Source organism: Pelodiscus sinensis, chromosome 17 (genome assembly GCF_052426305.1).
Source record: "Pelodiscus sinensis isolate ZL-2025 chromosome 17, ASM5242630v1, whole genome shotgun sequence".
Lineage (NCBI taxonomy): Eukaryota > Metazoa > Chordata > Testudines > Trionychidae > Pelodiscus > Pelodiscus sinensis.
In genome coordinates this window covers 29,565,614-29,586,337 of record NC_143068.1, presented here as the reverse complement: position 1 = coordinate 29,586,337, position 20,724 = coordinate 29,565,614, and the positions used below count along the sequence as shown (strand labels likewise).

Sequence of the window (20,724 nt, the reverse complement as noted above, 5' to 3'; positions counted from 1 at the left end):
ATATTACAGTTCTAATGCCTGGGTCCCTGGTCATTGATCTGTGTTTTCCCAGGAGTGGTACGACTACAAGCTGCGTTGGGATCCTCTGGAGTACGAGAACGTTACGTCCATTCGAATCCCTTCAGAACTCATCTGGAGGCCAGATATTGTTCTCTACAACAAGTGAGTCTCAGCTCCAGAGCCGAAAGAGAACTGAATTCCTTTAAAAGGCTGCTCCACTCATGACACTGGGGAGATGGTTGTAATTTTCTCTCACCTATTCCATGTGATGATTTTCTTGTCAATACAGGTTTTAATGCTACCATCATTCTGTAGCATCTTCCAGGCATACGTTAAGCAACATTTGCTTCGGGGTGTGTGTGTGTGTGTGTGTGTGTGTGTGTGTGTGTGTGTGTGTGTGTGTGTGTGTGTCTCTCTCTCTCTCTCTCTCTCTCTGTGTGTGTGTGTGTGTGTGTGTGTGTCTCTCTCTCTCTCTCTCTCTCTCTCTCTCTCTCTCTCTCCCCCTCTCCCTAGGCCCACAGTGGTTCTCAACTTGTTTCAGTCCACGGACCACCAGGCCAATCAAAAAATTTTTGTAGACCACCTCCTTTTTGAGACATGATCAAAAAGAGCAGACAACGAACATTTTGGTTTGAAATTTATTTCTTACTAACAGATTTTTGGTGCCTGTCCACACCATGTGACTTTGGACAATGTTCCTATGGACCACTGAAAAAGTCACCATGGACCATCAGTGGTCCATGGACCACCAGTGGAAAACCACAGCCTAGAGGAAGAACTCTGCATACAGTGAATTGCTTTGTTGGGGTAGGGTTTTGATTTTGTTTTAAAGCACATCCCTGTAATAATGAAGCTGCTAATCCCAGAGCTCCCAGCTCAATTAAGTCCCTTTTGAATAACCATCCATCCAAGCTCTCTGTATTCCACCACCACCACCAGTTACAACAATGAACATCTGAAGATGGTGTGAAAATGAGGATAATATACGGGGGGAATGTCATGCATCCCCTCTGTCCAATATAGGCTGAAAAGGAACATTTTCTGGTTCTAACTGCTCAGGGGTGGGCAATAACTCAGTGGCGGTTCATTAGCCCCCGGCCGGCTATCCCCACTATATTTAGCTGCACAGCTGCAGATATGGGCCATTGCAGCTCCCATTGACTGCAGATCCTCGTTCCTGGCCAATGGAAGTGACAGGAAGCAGCACGGACTGGGACACCACTCCCCACAGCTCCCATTGGCTGCGAACAGTGATCTGCAGCCAATAGGCGCTGCGATCGCTGGCACCTGTGGCTATGTGATAGGACCTGCCAGGAGTTAACCTTGGTAGATTGGATTCAGCCTGTAGGCAGGTATTTGCTCACCCCTGTGCTCATGGATTGTGATCTGTATTTCACTTGACCACCTCTTCTTCCTGGGCAACAGAGCAATGTTCTCTAACTTACCAACACGATCTTTGCAGAATGTGATAGGAGAAAGGGAGGAGTGTTTCTGAGAAGTTGTTTACAAACTTGCCTTCAGCTTCTTAGGCTGGGTAGCTGTTAGGGCTTGTTTTTTAGGTTCTGGGTTTGGCCCACAGAATCTCTAGTGTTATTTGTGAGTTAACTGTAATAGCTGTATCTGTGTGGGGGAAATCTGGGCATCATATGGACACGTACGGCAGGAGAAGGTGATTGCCTTCTGTGACGGCGCGTTGGGGTTTTCCCGTCTCCTGCACCCTCGTAATGGCACGGACAGACTCCACCAGCTAGTAGAACAGAGGGAGTTTATTGCTTCTCCAGGATATAGCATAGCACAGATGTAATCTGGTTACAGGGCAGGCCTAGGATGCCTCAGCCCCCCTTGAGATGGGGGAGACCGGGCCCCTAAATCCCAGCCTGTTGCCTAGGCTGCTTCCTCCATGATCCCAGACAGAAACTAACTCACTCTTCCAGCCCTGTCCCCAGCCAGGGCTCCACTCCCCTTCTTCCCATTGTTCTGCTCCCTGGGAGATACCTGTCTGATGAGTTTCGAAGCCCCCTTGCATAATGACTCATCCCCTGCCCTGCTGGGCCGTGCTGCAGCCAGCAGCCAGTGGAGGTCACTCACAACCCACTGCCCAGCATAGCAACCAGCAAGGTATCCCCCACTACGTCACACCTTCTTTACTTGATACCGTTGGACAGCAATGGCCAAATGTGGTTCTGAGCGAGCCCTGTACAAGCTCAGTGTTAGCCACTCCAGTGTCAGAACCCAGAGGAGAGGAGAGGAGAGGAGAGGAGAGGAGAGGAGAGGAGAGAGTACGGGTTAGTCTACACTGCACCATAGGTCAAAATAAGATACGTAATGGGAGCCACGAAAATTGCATATCTTATTTCGATGTTATTTTGAAATTGCTTATTTGGCACTGTCTACACAGTACTTATTTCTAAATGAATTGCTATTCCAAAATGTCCCTTACTCCTTGTGAAATGAGGTTTACAGGGACGTCGGCAGAGCGATCCCATTATATTTCAAAATCATGGGCGCACTCAAAAGACCTCCAATATCCCGAAATAGCGCTGCAGTGTAGCTGTTGCCTATGTTACATGGCTGATGGGAACATCAGAGTGACTCTCACACATTCCTGAGTGCCAAGGAACGTGGGCCAATATTTTTGTGACTCAAAACAATGAGTTTGTTTTGCTGTGCATTGTGAGGTCCTGTCGTGCATTGCGGTGCCGGTTCAGAGGGCAGCCTGCTGCTGACGTCGATCCTTGTGATTTCTAAAAGCGTCACGAGTTTTAATATGGATGATTATTGCTCTACAAATTCCCGCCAGGAAAGTCTGCTGTCCAGGGTTGGATAATCACTGCTCATCGTTCTCTTCTTCTAAAAGTTTCACTTGCCCAACCAGAGATTAGGAACCATGTGACTTCGGGGAGGGGGATGAGAATCACACAGCAGGGATAGTCAATGAGCTAGATTCTCAAATGCACTATAACAGACCCTTTACATATCTGGGGCAGGGGGAGCAGTGGTAAAGGTAACTTTTAGCAGCCTTTTTGCTCTCCATATTTTGTAGCTGGCCAGAAACAAAACCAGCTCTTGGCATAATACAGGGCATGAAGGCTGCTGTTAACTGTCATCTGAAGCACCCTACTGCCTCAGCATGCCCTCTATATATTTGAAACAAGGACACATTGGGGTGGAGGAGCCCAGATGACCTGTGCAGTGCTCTGTCCGGCTCTCTGCTGATGGAACAGTTCCTATGGGATAATAGCATTGATTAGATATGCAGATTAGACATGTAATCAATCACACATCTAACTTCTTTGCCAAGCTGTACACTAGCATTATTGAAAGCACAGAAGAATTATCTGCAAAGCATGCTTTAGAGTCTTCTATTCTTCCCAAGATGCTTTAAATGGGATTGCTACTCCTGGTTCTTCCAGAGTTTTGTCTCATTGAATCATAGGCGATTAGGGTTGGAAGAGACATCAGGAAGTCATCGAACCCAACTCCCTCTCAGTGCAGGCCGACCCCAACTAAATCATCCCAGCCAGGGCTTTGTCGAGTCTGGCCTTCAAAATCTCTAGGGATGGAGGTTCCACCACCTCCCAAGGCATCCATCCCAGTGCTTCCCCACCCTCCTAGGCCGTGTCCAGACTCAGGGGTTTTTCGGGAAAAGTAGCCTTTTCCCGAAAAAACTTCCCCTGCGTCCAGACTCAAGCCGCGTTCTTTCGAAATTATTTCGAAAGAACGCGGCTTTTCTTTCGATGGCGGTAAACCTCGTTTCACGAGGAAGAACGCCTTCCTTCGAAAGTTCCTCTTTCGAAGGAAGGTGTTCTACAATGTAAAGAGGCCGTCTTCGAAAGAGAGCATCCAGACTCGCTGGGTGCTCTCTTTCGAAAAAGCGGATTTCCTCTATCGAAAGATCCGCCTGCAGTCTAGACGCGATCTTTCGAAAGATGCTCTTTCGAAAGATGCTCTTTCGAAAGATGCGCTTTCGAAAGAGCATCTTTCGAAAGAAGCCTGCAGTCTAGACATAGCCCTAGTGAAAGCATTTTCCCTAATATCTAACCTAGACCTTCTCCACTGCAACTTAAGACCATTGCTCCTTGTTAAGAAATGAATGGGTTAAAAATATATCTAGGGGGTTCGCAGTTGTACAGGCTATTGAAATGATCTTTTCCATTTGCTTGTCTCCAGGGGCTTGATCCTCTCCGGTGCTAAACCATGCAGCTCTGTTTGAATTCACCGGAGGTGGGGTGTGCTAAGCAGCTCTGAAGATTAGCCCCATGTAATTATTAATTCATGGGCACTCAGACCATCTTATCCTATAAGCCAAACACTAATATATGATTAGCAGCTTAGACTGCAGCCAAGGGAAGGGGCAAACAATTTCCTGTATTCTTCATATACATGGGGGGAGGGTCCCTGTTTCTACACCGACCGGACACAGAAAAATGCAATGTCCCTGTTCAAATCTTTTTCGGGCAGCCCCTGAAAAATCCAGCAAATCCAGATACTGATGGAATGGGATTAGAGCCTGACAGTGTTAGTAACAGAATAAAAATAATAATGTCTCCTTTACACTGAGAACCATGTATTATTAATAAGAGTTAATTATCAGAATTGCAGTAGTCACGGACCAGGAGCACACTGTACGGGCACAGAGCAAAAAAAGACAGATTATGCCCCAAAGAGTTTACAATCTAAGGCTACATCTAGACTGCATCTCTCTGTCGACAGAGGGATGCAAATCAAGCACACCGAAATTGCTAATGAAGCAGGGATTTAAATATCACGTGCCTCATTAGCATAAACATGGCTACCGCTTTTTTTAATGGAGTTTGTTTTTTAAAAGAGCAATCTAGATGCGGTTCTGTCAAAAATAAAGCCTTTTTCCACAGATCCCGTATTCCTCAAAAAATGAGGTTTACAGGATCTGTCGAAAAAGGGTTTATTTTCGACAGATCCATGTCTAGACTGCCGTTTTTTTGAAAAAACCCCATTTCGAAAAAGAAGCAGTGGCCATGTTTATGCTAATGAGGTGCAGGATATTTAAATCCCCACTTTATTAGTAATTTCGATGTGCCTAATCTACATCTCTCTTTCGACAGAGCGGTGTAGTCTAGACACACCCTATGCGACTACACAAGTACAGAAGGACATAAAAATGGGTATAATGGGTCAGTCCAAAGGTCCATCTAGCCCAGCGGCCTGTCTTCCAACAATGGCCAATGTTAGGTGTCCCCAGAGGAAATGAGCAGAATAGGGACTTATCAAGCGATCCTACCCTTGTCACCCATTGCCAGCTTCTGACAAACAGAGGCTAGGGACACCATTCCTGCCCATCCTGGCAAATAGCCATTAATGGATCTATCTTCCATGAATCTATCTAGCTCTTTTTTGAACCCTGTTAAAGTCCTGGCCTTCACAACATCCTCTGGCAAGGAGTTCCACAGGTTAACCGTGCACTGCATGAAGAAGTATATGATGCACTAACAAAGGGGCCACACAAAAAAACCCATGGTGATTCACCACTGTATTGTAAGAGCGGTGATCATTGCACACCAGTTTCCTGGCCATGTCCGGTTTTTTTAAGGCACTTTGGCTGAGAGGAGTTGAGAAGGGATGTGCATGATAGTGAGCTGTCCTAGAGGATAATTACAGGGTTCTTCTGCCATGCTCTATATTTTTCTGGCCGTGTAAATAGATGTAAGCGTTTTATAGCTACTTCAAGACTAACCAGTGTTGTTTGGGTCTTTCGGGGCAGGGGGCTGACGGTGTGGGGTGTGCAGGAGTGAGGGCAGGGGCTTGGGGACATGGTGAGCTCAGGGTAAGAGGATAAAGGTGTGGGGGGTACAGAAGTAAGGGTTGGGGATTGAGGAGGGGCTCAGTCAGGGGGTGAGGAAGGGCTCAGGACAGGGGTTGGGGCGTAGGAGTCAAGGCAGGGTGGGTTAGGAGGAGGAGAGTAGCTCAAGAGAGGGGGTGGAGGTGGCCACTGCCTTCCTCTAGTGTCAGCCCAGGGCAGAAGGGGCTGTGCACCCCACCTGCCGCCATCTCCCCGAGACCAGCCTTCAGTGGCAGGGAGCCTTGCACCCCGGCTTCTCCCTGGGACAGGCCTGGGGCCGGGGGGGACACTGTAGGCCACCCATTAACACTCACTATGATCGGCCCGGGGGAAGGGGCCATGCTGCCGGCCAATGGCTTCTTGCTAGACTGCTTGCTACCCCTTTGTGGTCATGCATGACTATAACTTTCCTTGTTCTCACACCCTTCCCTTTCCGTTTGATATGAAACCATTGGATTCCATCCACATGCCATTATCCTGGCACAACCAAGCCAGGGTTATTTCAGCGTTGAACTATTTTAATGCGAATCATTTTGGAAGCTCCCACACTAGCTTGCGGGGGAGGGAAGCTTCTGGCTATGAGGCTGCACAAAAGTTTTCCTTCTTTTTAACCTCTGGGAATACGTCGGAACGATGGAATTGTATGTGTTCTGAGATTTGCATCTTCAAGGATATCATATCCCTTGTTGTCAGTGAGTCTCTTATCTGCACTCATTATTGTCAAACGCTTACATTTGTATCCTCTGGGGCCCAAAATAAATCAGCAAATTTGGCCCATTTGATCTACACAGTCTATGTCTGTCAACATTCATAAGGAATGTAAAACCAAACCAATATCCTGGGGGAAATTAATATCCTGGGGGATTTTGCAGGCTGGATAAATTAAGCTCTAAGAATCTGTAAATTGTTTCTAGTGGATCTCACAAAGCATATGTAAAACAGAAGAAAATAATTTGATAGTGAAAAGACAAAACCTCTTTTCCTTTATTTCCTTTCCCATCAAGCCAGATGTTCCATAATTGGAGTTTTAAATGGTTGTGAAAGTAGCTTACCCAAGGCTCAATGAAGTTGAGCCAATCATATGTAGTGAATAATTTATTTGACATGTTTATTATCCACAAGCATTTTGCAATTTCCCTGAATTTATTTGCTATTCCAATTATTTGTCAAACAGCTTCAGAGAATAATTTGTGGGTGCTGCTTTTTCACTGCTTTGCCGCCCTGTGTAGCTATTTGGCCTATGTGTAAGGTCTGCCACATGCTATTGTCAGTGAGTAGAGAATTTGGAAAAGTAGCCTTATATAGATCTGTGAAATCAATGGCAGGCCATGTCCTCGGAGCTGCAGATTGAGCAGTTCACTGAGAATATTTGAAATTCCGATTTTCCTATATGCTTGTTACTGGATACATGTGATTGCATTTCTGTTATCTGATTGGAGGAGCGTAACAACTGGAAAGGAGGTTTCTGGCTGAATATTTGCATTGAGACATTAAAAATTCACTATCATCAACACAAGCAACTCCCTTATATATACTTCTGCTTTTGTCACTTCCACGTCAGTTCATCTGATGACGTGGCTTTTACCCACGAAAGCTCATGCCCCAATAAATCTGTTAGTCTTTAAGATGCCACAGGACTGCTCGTTGTTTTTAATTGGAATGTTACTGTAGGTCCTCTTTCATGTTTAGCAATGGGGTGGGGAAGAGAACTTGAAAAACCTAGATTGGTTTAAGTTTGTGCTTGCAGAAGAAAAGGGCAGAAATAGTTAACTTTATCTCTATTTGTAAGGAATCCATTTGCAGGCTTCTATAATGCTGTTTAAATTTAAAACAGTGTAGTCAGAAATTAAAATAAAATTGCACCTCATTTATAAGCAGCCTGAAAACTTTTAATTTGAGGAGCTGATGTATCTCTGAACTACAGGGAAACCAGATGTGGGCAAAAGGATCTTTTAATGAAGCAGGGCTGATATTTGTCAGCAGAGCAACAGAGTTCCTGAATTTTAATTAAACTCTCCTTATGATAAAGATGAAGTGAGGAGTTTAAAGGAGACTTTGAAGAAAGAGCTCCTTGATTCTAGAAATTAAATCTGTGAGGGGTATAGAACACTGAGAAGGTGTTTACAGAGGACAAGTAGGCTATGTCTACACTGGCCCCTTTTTCGAAAGGGGCATGCTAATTTTAAACTTCGGAATAGGGAAATCCGCGGGGATTTAAATATCCCCCGCGGGATTTAAATAAAGATGTCCGCCGCTTTTTTCCGGCTTGGGGAAAAGCCGGAAAAAAGCGTCTAGACTGGCCCGATCCTCCGGAATAAAGCCCTATTCCGGAGGATCTCTTATTCCTACTTTGAATAGGGCTTTATTCCGGAGGATCGGGCCAGTCTAGACGCTTTTTTCCGGCTTTTCCCCAAGCCGGAAAAAAGCGGCGGACATCTTTATTTAAATCCCGCGGGGGATATTTAAATCCCCCATGGATTTCCCTTTTCCGAAGTTTAAAATTAGCATGCCCCTTTCGAAAAAGGGGCCAGTGTAGACGTAGCCGTAGTGTATCCAGCCAGCGTTCTCTTCTGCCAATAATAATAGTATTTGATGGAAGAAAATAAGTCATGGGGGAGTAATTACTGACAGATATTTAGGCCTTTCTGGCCTCAACAATTCAGAGATCTTGACTGTGTTATGTGTCTTGAAAATGCTCTTGTTTGGGTGCTGGCTGGTATTTCTGGATTATTTTCACCTATCCTGCTATCAAACTATATTGCAGCTCAATTTTCTTCCTTGAACAAGCCAGCAATATGGTTATACTCTGAGAAATGACTGTAAAATTGGCACTTTCTTGCTGAACATGTTTGCTTCGCCATGTCTAGTCAGAGTCAGACCTGCTAATTTGACAGACTATGGGTCTGATCTAAAATCCACTAAAGTCAATGGAATAGACCCCAATTAGCCGCACGCAGTCAAGGCAGCTGTGGGGAAAAGGAGCTGGAGTGAGTTCCAGTTAGTGGCTGCTCAACAGAATTGTTAACTAAAATCCCACTGTGGGAACAAAGTCTTCTCTTCCTAACACACACGAAATCCCACAGAGAGCAGAATGAGGCCTGGCCACCCTTTTGTTCCTGGTGACAATGTGTGACTCAGAGCAGCCCCTGCCTGACTCTTTGATCCAAGGCTGTTTGTGTAAGGTGGGCAGTTAAAAAAGACCCTTCTTCCTCCTTGTCAGACTTCCCCAGGAACCATGTAGAATCATTGAGAGATGGCATGTCTAAAATCAACACAGTGCTACTTCTACAGGAACAAGGTAGGGGAGGTAACGGCTTTCAATAGACCAATTTCTGATGGCGTCCGAGATGCTATTGAACTTCCCCAGAATTCTGCAAGTTTTGAAGAGCTCGGGGTAAGCTCAAAGCCTGGCTCTCTCACCAGTGAAAATTGGTTTCATAAAAGATGGTGCCTTCCCCACCACGTTGCCCAAACAACCTGGCTGCCACAACATTGCAAACTGCTTCTCCATAAAAAACAAAAAACAACAAAATGAGGAGTTCTGTGGCACCTTAAAGACTAAGGGTATGTCTACACTACCCCGCTAGTTCGAACTAGCGGGGTAGTGTAGACATACCCTAACAGATTTATATGGGCATAAACATTCATGGGTTAAACTTACTTTGTCAGGTGCATGGAATGGAAATTACAGAGGCAGGGATATAGATATATGTGTTAGTATAACAAAAGAAGAGAATTTCAGGGGGTAGCTGAGTTTAGTCTGTTACAGAAAAAAACAGCAAGCAAATCGTCTGGTAGCACTTTAGAGACTAACAAAACATGTAGATGGTATCATGAGCTTTCGTGGGCACAACCCACTTCTTTAGATGACCGGAGTTATTATTAGAGGATAAGGAAACTCGAAATAAATAGGAGAAGGGAAGAGCGGGGTGGGGGAAGAAAAATTTTCTGTCACCCACCCCCCTACCTCTATGCATAAAGTATCAGGAGAAAGGGTACTAAATCTGAGTAGATAAAGATCAAAGTCAGTGGATGGATAAGGCAGGAAGGATACCATTCAGAAAGAAGGGAGTTACTTATCAAGTGTAGGACCAGTGTTAACAAGGCCAATTCAGCAACTGAGGGGAAGGTGTGAATAGCAAGTGAGGGAATATTGCCTTTGCAATGAGACAGCCATTCTAAATCCTTATTCACGCCTAATTTGATTGTGTGACATTTACACAGGAATTGCAGCTCTGCTGTTTCTCTTTGTAGTCTGTTTTTTTCCTTTTTTTAAAAAAGAAAGATGGCTACTTTTCAATCCATTACTGAGTTTCCAAGGAGGCTAAAGTGTTCCCCTACCGGTTTATGTATGTTGTATGAACCATGGAGCTGGAAAAGACTTCAGAAGGTCATCAAGTCCAGCCCCCTGCTCTAGGTAGGACCAATCCCAACTACATCAACCCAGACAGGGTTTTGTCAAGCCGAGACTTAAACACTGCTAGGGATGGAGATTCCACTACTTCCCTAGATAACCCATTCCAGTGCTTAACCACTCTCCTAGTGAAATAGTTTTTCCTAATATCCAACCTGGACCACTCCCACCACAACCTGAGACCATTGCGCCTTGTTCTGCCATCTGTCACCACTGAGAACAGCCTCTCTCCATCCTCTTTGGAACCTCCCTTCAGGAAGTTAAAGGCTGCTATGATATCCCCCTTCACTCTTCGCTTCTGCAGACTAAACAGACCCAACTCTCTCAGCCTCTCCTCATAGGTCATATGCTCCAGCCCCCTAATCATTTTGATTGCCCTCCGCTAAACCCTCTCCAATGTGTCCACATCCTTTCTGTAGTGGGGAGGCCAGAACTGGACACAATACTCCAGATGTGGCCTCACCGGAGCTCAACCTAGTCTCCAAGGAGACCATGTGGTGCTTTTCCTCTGTCAGGAAACAACTAAGGTAGCAATTTGGGGGACAGAGAGAGAAAGCAATGTCTCTTCTCTGCTCCGCCCTCCTTCCTCCTGTCTCTTCTCTGCTCTGCCCTCCTTCCTCCTGTCCCTTCTCTGCTCCGCCCTTCTTCCTCCTGTCCCTTCTCTGCTCCGCCCTCCTTCCTCCTGTCCCTTCTCTGCTCCGCCCTCCTTCTTCCTGTCTCTTCTCTGCTCCGCCCTCCTTCTTCCTGTCCCTTCTCTGCTCCGCCCACCTTCCTCCTGTCTCTTCTCTGCTCTGCCCTTCTTCCTCCTGTCCCTTCTCTGCTCCGCCCACCTTCCTCCTGTCTCTTCTCTGCTCCGCCCTCCTTCCTCCTGTCCCTTCTCTGCTCCGCCCACCTTCCTCCTGTCTCTTCTCTGCTCTGCCCTTCTTCCTCCTGTCCCTTCTCTGCTCCGCCCTCCTTCCTCCTGTCTCTTCTCTGCTCCGCCCTCCTTCCTCCTGTCCCTTCTCTGCTCCGCCCTCCTTCCTCCTGTCCCTTCTCTGCTCCGCCCTCCTTCCTCCTGTCTCTTCTCTGCTCTGCCCTCCTTCCTCCTGTCCCTTCTCTGCTCCGCCCTTCTTCCTCCTGTCCCTTCTCTGCTCCGCCCTCCTTCCTCCTGTCTCTTCTCTGCTCCACCCTCCTTCCTACTGTCCCTTCTCTGCTCCGCCCACCTGTCTCTTTTCTGCCCCGCCCTCCTTCCTCCTGTCTCCTCTCTGCTCCGCCCACCTGTCTCTTCTCTGCTCCGCCCACCTGTCTCTTCTCTGCTCCACCCTCCTTCCTACTGTCTCTTCTCTGCTCCACCCTCCTTCCTACTGTCTCTTCTCTGCTCTGCCCTCCTGTCTCTTCTCTGCTCCACCCACCTGTCCCTTCTCTGCTCCGCCCACCTTCCTCCTGTCTCTTCTCTGCTCTGCCCTCCTTCCTCCTGTCCCTTCTCATCTCTGCCCTCCTTCCTCCTGTCTCTTCTCTGCTCTGCCCTCCTTCCTCCTGTCTCTTGTCTGCTCCGCCCTCCTTCCTCCTGTCCCTTCTCTGCTCCGCCCTCCTTCCTCCTGTCTCTTGTCTGCTCTGCCCTCCTTCCTCCTGTCTCTTGTCTGCTCCGCCCTCCCTCCTCCTGTCCCTTCTCTGCTCTGCCCTCCTTCCTCCTGTCCCTTCTCTGCTCTCCTTCCTCCTGTCCCTTCTCTGCTCCGCCCTCCTTCCTCCTGTCCCTTCTCTGCTCTCCTTCCTCCTGTCCCTTCTCTGCTCCGCCCTCCTTCCTCCTGTCCCTTCTCTGCTCTCCTTCCTCCTGTCCCTTCTCTGCTCCGCCCTCCTTCCTCCTGTCTCTTCTCTGCTCTGCCCTCCTTCCTCCTGTCCCTTCTCTGCTCCCCCCTCCTTCCTCCTGTCCCTTCTCTGCTCTCCTTCCTCCTGTCCCTTCTCTGCTCTCCTTCCTCCTGTCCCTTCTCTGCTCCGCCCTCCTTCCTCCTGTCTCTTCTCTGCTCTCCTTCCTCCTGTCCCTTCTCTGCTCTGCCCCCTTCCTCCTGTCCCTTCTCTGCTCCGCCCTCCTTCCTCCTGTCTCTTCTCTGCTCTGCCCCCTTCCTCCTGTCCCTTCTCTGCTCTGCCCCCTTCCTCCTGTCCCTTCTCTGCTCCGCCCTCCTTCCTCCTGTCTCTTCTCTGTTCCGCCCTCCTTCCTCCTGTCTCTTCTCTGCTCCGCCCTCCTTCCTCCTGTCCCTTCTCTGCTCTGCCCTCCTTCCTCCTGTCCCTTCTCTGCTCCGCCCTCCTTCCTCCTGTCCCTTCTCTGCTCCGCCCTCCTTCCTCCTGTCTCTTCTCTGCTCCGCCCTCCTTCCTCCTGTCCCTTCTCTGCTCTGCCCTCCTTCCTCCTGTCCCTTCTCTGCTCTGCCCTTCTTCCTCCTGTCTCTTCTCTGCTCTGCCCTCCTTCCTCCTGTCCCTTCTCTGCTCTGCCCTTCTTCCTCCTGTCTCTTCTCTGCTCTGCCCTCCTGTCTCTTCTCTGCTCTGCCCCCTTCCTCCTGTCCCTTCTCTGCTCCGCCCTCCTTCCTCCTGTCCCTTCTCTGCTCTGCCCTTCTTCCTCCTGTCCCTTCTCTGCTCTGCCCTCCTTCCTCCTGTCCCTTCTCTGCTCTGCCCTTCTTCCTCCTGTCCCTTCTCTGCTCTGCCCTTCTTCCTCCTGTCTCTTCTCTGCTCTGCCCTCCTTCCTCCTGTCTCTTCTCTGCTCCGCCCTCCTTCCTCCTGTCTCTTCTCTGCTCCGCCCTCCTTCCTCCTGTCTCTTCTCTGCTCTGCCCTCCTTCCTCCTGTCCCTTCTCTGCTCCGCCCTCCTTCCTCCTGTCTCTTCTCTGCTCTGCCCTTCTTCCTCCTGTCCCTTCTCTGCTCCGCCCTCCTTCCTCCTGTCCCTTCTCTGCCCCGCCCACCTTCCTCCTGTCCCTTCTCTGCTCCACCCTCCTTCCTCCTGTCTCTTCTCTGCTCCGCCCTCCTTCCTCCTGTCCCTTCTCTGCTCCGCCCTCCTTCCTCCTGTCCCTTCTCTGCCCCGCCCTCCTTCCTCCTGTCCCTTCTCTGCTCTGCCCTCCTTCCTCCTGTCCCTTCTCTGCCCCGCCCTCCTTCCTCCTGTCCCTTCTCTGCTCTGCCCTCCTTCCTCCTGTCTCTTCTCTGCTCTGCCCCCTTCCTCCTGTCCCTTCTCTGCTCTGCCCTCCTTCCTCCTGTCCCTTCTCTGCCCCGCCCACCTTCCTCCTGTCCCTTCTCTGCCCCGCCCTCCTTCCTCCTGTCCCTTCTCTGCTCTGCCCTCCTTCCTCCTGTCCCTTCTCTGCTCTGCCCTCCGTCCTCCTGTCTCTTCTCTGCTCTGCCCCCTTCCTCCTGTCCCTTCTCTGCTCTGCCCCCTTCCTCCTGTCCCTTCTCTGCTCCGCCCTCCTTCCTCCTGTCTCTTCTCTGCTCTGCCCCCTTCCTCCTGTCCCTTCTCTGCTCTGCCCCCTTCCTCCTGTCCCTTCTCTGCTCCGCCCTCCTTCCTCCTGTCTCTTCTCTGCTCCGCCCTCCTTCCTCCTGTCCCTTCTCTGCTCCGCCCACCTTCCTCCTGTCTCTTCTCTGCTCTGCCCTTCTTCCTCCTGTCCCTTCTCTGCTCCGCCCACCTTCCTCCTGTCCCTTCTCTGCTCCGCCCTCCTTCCTCCTGTCTCTTCTCTGCTCTGCCCTCCTTCCTCCTGTCCCTTCTCTGCTCCGCCCTTCTTCCTCCTGTCCCTTCTCTGCTCCGCCCTCCTGTCTCTTCTCTGCTCCGCCTTCCTTCCTCCTGTCCCTTCTCTGCTCCGCCCTCCTTCCTCCTGTCTCTTCTCTGCTCTGCCCTCCTTCCTCCTGTCCCTTCTCTGCTCCGCCCTTCTTCCTCCTGTCCCTTCTCTGCTCCGCCCTCCTTCCTCCTGTCCCTTCTCTGCTCCGCCCTCCTTCCTCCTGTCCCTTCTCTGCTCCGCCCACCTTCCTCCTGTCTCTTCTCTGCTCCGCCCTCCTTCTTCCTGTCCCTTCTCTGCTCCGCCCACCTTCCTCCTGTCTCTTCTCTGCTCTGCCCTTCTTCCTCCTGTCCCTTCTCTGCTCCGCCCACCTTCCTCCTGTCTCTTCTCTGCTCCGCCCTCCTTCCTCCTGTCCCTTCTCTGCTCCGCCCACCTTCCTCCTGTCTCTTCTCTGCTCTGCCCTTCTTCCTCCTGTCCCTTCTCTGCTCCGCCCTCCTTCCTCCTGTCTCTTCTCTGCTCCGCCCTCCTTCCTCCTGTCCCTTCTCTGCTCCGCCCTCCTTCCTCCTGTCCCTTCTCTGCTCCGCCCTCCTTCCTCCTGTCTCTTCTCTGCTCTGCCCTCCTTCCTCCTGTCCCTTCTCTGCTCCGCCCTTCTTCCTCCTGTCCCTTTTCTGCTCCGCCCTCCTTCCTCCTGTCTCTTCTCTGCTCCACCCTCCTTCCTACTGTCCCTTCTCTGCTCCGCCCACCTGTCTCTTTTCTGCCCCGCCCTCCTTCCTCCTGTCTCCTCTCTGCTCCGCCCACCTGTCTCTTCTCTGCTCCGCCCACCTGTCTCTTCTCTGCTCCACCCTCCTTCCTACTGTCTCTTCTCTGCTCCACCCTCCTTCCTACTGTCTCTTCTCTGCTCTGCCCTCCTGTCTCTTCTCTGCTCCACCCACCTGTCCCTTCTCTGCTCCGCCCACCTTCCTCCTGTCTCTTCTCTGCTCTGCCCTCCTTCCTCCTGTCCCTTCTCATCTCTGCCCTCCTTCCTCCTGTCTCTTCTCTGCTCTGCCCTCCTTCCTCCTGTCTCTTGTCTGCTCCGCCCTCCTTCCTCCTGTCCCTTCTCTGCTCCGCCCTCCTTCCTCCTGTCTCTTGTCTGCTCTGCCCTCCTTCCTCCTGTCTCTTGTCTGCTCTGCCCTCCTTCCTCCTGTCTCTTGTCTGCTCCGCCCTCCCTCCTCCTGTCCCTTCTCTGCTCTGCCCTCCTTCCTCCTGTCCCTTCTCTGCTCTCCTTCCTCCTGTCCCTTCTCTGCTCCGCCCTCCTTCCTCCTGTCCCTTCTCTGCTCTCCTTCCTCCTGTCCCTTCTCTGCTCCGCCCTCCTTCCTCCTGTCCCTTCTCTGCTCTCCTTCCTCCTGTCCCTTCTCTGCTCCGCCCTCCTTCCTCCTGTCTCTTCTCTGCTCTGCCCTCCTTCCTCCTGTCCCTTCTCTGCTCCCCCCTCCTTCCTCCTGTCCCTTCTCTGCTCTCCTTCCTCCTGTCCCTTCTCTGCTCTCCTTCCTCCTGTCCCTTCTCTGCTCCGCCCTCCTTCCTCCTGTCTCTTCTCTGCTCTCCTTCCTCCTGTCCCTTCTCTGCTCTGCCCCCTTCCTCCTGTCCCTTCTCTGCTCCGCCCTCCTTCCTCCTGTCTCTTCTCTGCTCTGCCCCCTTCCTCCTGTCCCTTCTCTGCTCTGCCCCCTTCCTCCTGTCCCTTCTCTGCTCCGCCCTCCTTCCTCCTGTCTCTTCTCTGTTCCGCCCTCCTTCCTCCTGTCTCTTCTCTGCTCCGCCCTCCTTCCTCCTGTCCCTTCTCTGCTCTGCCCTCCTTCCTCCTGTCCCTTCTCTGCTCCGCCCTCCTTCCTCCTGTCCCTTCTCTGCTCCGCCCTCCTTCCTCCTGTCTCTTCTCTGCTCCGCCCTCCTTCCTCCTGTCCCTTCTCTGCTCTGCCCCCTTCCTCCTGTCCCTTCTCTGCTCCGCCCTCCTTCCTCCTGTCTCTTCTCTGCTCTGCCCTCCTTCCTCCTGTCTCTTCTCTGCTCTGCCCCCTTCCTCCTGTCCCTTCTCTGCTCCGCCCTCCTTCCTCCTGTCCCTTCTCTGCTCTGCCCTCCTTCCTCCTGTCTCTTCTCTGCTCTGCCCTCCTTCCTCCTGTCTCTTCTCTTCTCCGCCCTCCTTCCTCCTGTCCCTTCTCTGCTCTGCCCTCCTTCCTCCTGTCTCTTCTCTGCTCTGCCCTCCTTCCTCCTGTCCCTTCTCTGCTCTGCCCTCCTTCCTCCTGTCCCTTCTCTGCTCTGCCCTCCTTCCTCCTGTCTCTTCTCTGCTCTGCCCTCCTTCCTCCTGTCCCTTCTCTACTCTGCCCTCCTTCCTCCTGTCTCTTCTCTGCTCTGCCCTCCTTCCTCCTGTCCCTTCTCTGCTCTGCCCTCCTTCCTCCTGTCTCTTCTCTGCTCTGCCCCCTTCCTCCTGTCCCTTCTCTGCTCCGCCCTCCTTCCTCCTGTCCCTTCTCTGCTCTGCCCTCCTTCCTCCTGTCTCTTCTCTGCTCCGCCCTCCTTCCTCCTGTCCCTTCTCTGCTCTGCCCTCCTTCCTCCTGTCCCTTCTCTGCTCCGCCCTCCTTCCTCCTGTCCCTTCTCTGCTCCGCCCTCCTTCCTCCTGTCCCTTCTCTGCTCTGCCCTCCTTCCTCCTGTCTCTTCTCTGCTCCGCCCTCCTTCCTCCTGTCCCTTCTCTGCTCTGCCCTTCTTCCTCCTGTCCCTTCTCTGCTCCGCCCACCTTCCTCCTGTCCCTTCTCTGCTCTGCCCTCCTTCCTCCTGTCCCTTCTCTGCTCCGCCCACCTTCCTCCTGTCCCTTCTCTGCTCCGCCCTCCTTCCTCCTGTCCCTTCTCTGCTCCGCCCTCCTTCCTCCTGTCCCTTCTCTGCTCTGCCCTCCTTCCTCCTGTCCCTTCTCTGCTCTAACCTCCTTCCTCCTGTCCCTTCTCTGCTCCGCCCTCCTTCCTCCTGTCCCTTCTCTGCTCCGCCCTCCTTCCTCCTGTCCCTTCTCTGCTCTGCCCTCCTTCCTCCTGTCTCTTCTCTGCTCTGCCCTCCTTCCTCCTGTCCCTTCTCTGCTCTGCCCTCCTTCCTCCTGTCCCTTCTCTGCTCTGCCCTCCTTCCTCCTGTCCCTTCTCTGCTCTGCTCTCCTTCCTCCTGTCTCCTCTCTGCTCCGCCCACCTTCCTCCTGTCCCTTCTCTGCTCCGTCCTCCTGTCCCTTCTCTGCTCCGCCTTCCTTCCTCCTGTCCCTTCTCTGCTCTGCCCTTCTTCCTCCTGTCCCTTCTCTGCTCCGCCCACCTTCCTCCTGTCCCTTCTCTGCTCCGCCCTCCTTCCTCCTGTCCCTTCTCTGCTCCGCCCACCTTCCTCCTGTCCCTTCTCTGCTCCGCCCTCCTGTCTCTTCTCTGCTCCGCCCTCCTTCCTCCTGTCCCTTCTCTGCTCCGCCCTCCTTCCTCCTGTCCCTTCTCTGCTTTGCCCTCCTTCCTCCTGTCCCTTCTCTGCTCCACCCTCCTTCCTCCTGTCTCTTCTCTGCTCCGCCCTCCTTCCTCCTGTCCCTTCTCTGCTCCGCCCACCTTCCTCCTGTCTCTTCTCTGCTCTGCCCTTCTTCCTCCTGTCCCTTCTCTGCTCCGCCCACCTTCCTCCTGTCCCTTCTCTGCTCCGCCCTCCTTCCTCCTGTCTCTTCTCTGCTCTGCCCTCCTTCCTCCTGTCCCTTCTCTGCTCCGCCCTTCTTCCTCCTGTCCCTTCTCTGCTCCGCCCTCCTGTCTCTTCTCTGCTCCGCCTTCCTTCCTCCTGTCCCTTCTCTGCTCCGCCCTCCTTCCTCCTGTCTCTTCTCTGCTCTGCCCTCCTTCCTCCTGTCCCTTCTCTGCTCCGCCCTTCTTCCTCCTGTCCCTTCTCTGCTCCGCCCTCCTTCCTCCTGTCTCTTCTCTGCTCTGCCCTCCTTCCTCCTGTCCGTTCTCTGCTCCGCCCTCCTTCTTCCTGTCTCTTCTCTGCTCCGCCCTCCTTCTTCCTGTCCCTTCTCTGCTCCGCCCACCTTCCTCCTGTCTCTTCTCTGCTCTGCCCTTCTTCCTCCTGTCCCTTCTCTGCTCCGCCCACCTTCCTCCTGTCTCTTCTCTGCTCCGCCCTCCTTCCTCCTGTCCCTTCTCTGCTCCGCCCTCCTTCCTCCTGTCTCTTCTCTGCTCCGCCCTCCTTCCTCCTGTCCCTTCTCTGCTCCGCCCACCTTCCTCCTGTCTCTTCTCTGCTCTGCCCTTCTTCCTCCTGTCCCTTCTCTGCTCTGCCCTCCTTCCTCCTGTCTCTTCTCTGCTCCGCCCTCCTTCCTCCTGTCCCTTCTCTGCTCTGCCCTCCTTCCTCCTGTCTCTTCTCTGCTCTGCCCTCCTTCCTCCTGTCCCTTCTCTGCTCCGCCCTTCTTCCTCCTGTCCCTTCTCTGCTCCGCCCTCCTTCCTCCTGTCTCTTCTCTGCTCCGCCCTCCTTCCTCCTGTCCCTTCTCTGCCCCGCCCTCCTTCCTCCTGTCTCTTCTCTGCTCTGCCCTCCTTCCTACTGTCCCTTCTCTGCTCCACCCACCTTCCTCCTGTCTCTTCTCTGCTCCACCCTCCTTCCTACTGTCCCTTCTCTGCTCCACCCACCTTCCTCCTGTCTCTTCTCTGCTCTGCCCTCCTTCCTCCTGTCCCTTCTCTGCTCCACCCTCCTTCCTCCTGTCCCTTCTCTGCTCCGCCCTTCTTCCTCCTGTCCCTTCTCTGCTCCGCCCTCCTTCCTCCTGTCTCTTTTCTGCCCCGCCCTCCTTCCTCCTGTCCCTTCTCTGCTCCGCCCACCTTCCTCCTGTCTCTTCTCTGCTCTGCCCTCCTTCCTCCTGTCCCTTCTCTGCTCCGCCCTCCTTCCTCCTGTCCCTTCTCTGCTCCGCCCTTCTTCCTCCTGTCCCTTCTCTGCTCCGCCCTCCTTCCTCCTGTCTCTTTTCTGCCCCGCCCTCCTTCCTCCTGTCTCCTCTCTGCTCCGCCCACCTGTCTCTTCTCTGCTCCGCCCACCTGTCTCTTCTCTGCTCCACCCTCCTTCCTACTGTCTCTTCTCTGCTCCACCCTCCTTCCTACTGTCTCTTCTCTGCTCTGCCCTCCTGTCTCTTCTCTGCTCCACCCACTTGTCCCTTCTCTGCTCCGCCCACCTTCCTCCTGTCTCTTCTCTGCTCTGCCCTCCTTCCTCCTGTCCCTTCTCATCTCTGCCCTCCTTCCTCCTGTCTCTTCTCTGCTCTGCCCTCCTTCCTCCTGTCTCTTGTCTGCTCCGCCCTCCTTCCTCCTGTCCCTTCTCTGCTCCGCCCTCCTTCCTCCTGTCTCTTGTCTGCTCTGCCCTCCTTCCTCCTGTCTCTTGTCTGCTCCGCCCTCCCTCCTCCTGTCCCTTCTCTGCTCTGCCCTCCTTCCTCCTGTCCCTTCTCTGCTCTCCTTCCTCCTGTCCCTTCTCTGCTCCGCCCTCCTTCCTCCTGTCCCTTCTCTGCTCTCCTTCCTCCTGTCCCTTCTCTGCTCCGCCCTCCTTCCTCCTGTCCCTTCTCTGCTCTCCTTCCTCCTGTCCCTTCTCTGCTCCGCCCTCCTTCCTCCTGTCTCTTCTCTGCTCTGCCCTCCTTCCTCCTGTCCCTTCTCTGCTCCGCCCTCCTTCCTCCTGTCCCTTCTCTGCTCTCCTTCCTCCTGTCCCTTCTCTGCTCCGCCCTCCTTCCTCCTGTCCCTTCTCTGCTCTCCTTCCTCCTGTCCCTTCTCTGCTCCGCCCTCCTTCCTCCTGTCTCTTCTCTGCTCTCCTTCCTCCTGTCCCTTCTCTGCTCTGCCCTCCTTCCTCCTGTCCCTTCTCTGCTCTCCTTCCTCCTGTCCCTTCTCTGCTCTCCTTCCTCCTGTCCCTTCTCTGCTCCGCCCTCCTTCCTCCTGTCCCTTCTCTGCTCTCCTTCCTCCTGTCCCTTCTCTGCTCCGCCCTCCTTCCTCCTGTCTCTTCTCTGCTCTCCTTCCTCCTGTCCCTTCTCTGCTCTGCCCTCCTTCCTCCTGTCCCTTCTCTGCTCTCCTTCCTCCTGTCCCTTCTCTGCTCCGCCCTCCTTCCTCCTGTCTCTTCTCTGCTCTCCTTCCTCCTGTCCCTTCTCTGCTCCGCCCTCCTTCCTCCTGTCCCTTCTCTGCTCCGCCCTCCTTCCTCCTGTCCCTTCTCTGCTCCGCCCTCCTTCCTCCTGTCCCTTCTCTGCTCTGCCCTCCTTCCTCCTGTCCCTTCTCTGCTCCGCCCACCTTCCTCCTGTCCCTTCTCTGCTCTGCCCACCTTCCTCCTGTCCCTTCTCTGCTCTGCCCTCCTTCCTCCTGTCCCTTCTCTGCTCTGCCCTCCTTCCTCCTGTCTCTTCTCTGCTCTGCCCTCCTTCCTCCTGTCTCTTCTCTGCTCTGCCCTCCTTCCTCCTGTCTCTTCCCTGCTCCACCCTCCTTCCTCCTTTCCCTTCTCTGCTTTGCCCTCCTTCCCCAGCTTCTGGCTTGTACACTTGTATCAACATTGTGATGGGTGAATCTCGGTAGGTTTGAAAGTTTGGGTCAGTTAGTAGAAGCATGCCAGCGTTTGGGGGGCACTGCTATATCTTCTTCAGTAGCAGTGTGGTATGTCGAGCTGCCCTCCCTTGCCCTCTGAAAGGGCCCTGGAGGCACATGTGTCCTCCATGATAGGCATATCTGTGGGATTTGCAGCTCCTGCCCCTCAGAGACAAGAGAGAGAAGCTAGGGAACCTCCCAGTAGAGAGAGCAGCCTTGGTGTTAAGGCTCCAGCTACTTACTCTGCTCCAG

General features: G+C 52.8%; 1 protein-coding gene across 1 annotated transcript in view; it reads left to right on the top strand.

Moving 5' to 3' along the window:
- Positions 1-20,724, top strand: part of CHRNA4 (cholinergic receptor nicotinic alpha 4 subunit) — a 50,059-nt gene that overhangs the window by 14,267 nt on the left and 15,068 nt on the right. The window contains exon 4 of the mRNA XM_075901039.2: positions 53-162. Coding sequence (XP_075757154.1) covers positions 53-162 — 110 coding nt within the window. The remainder of the gene's footprint in view (positions 1-52; positions 163-20,724) is intronic.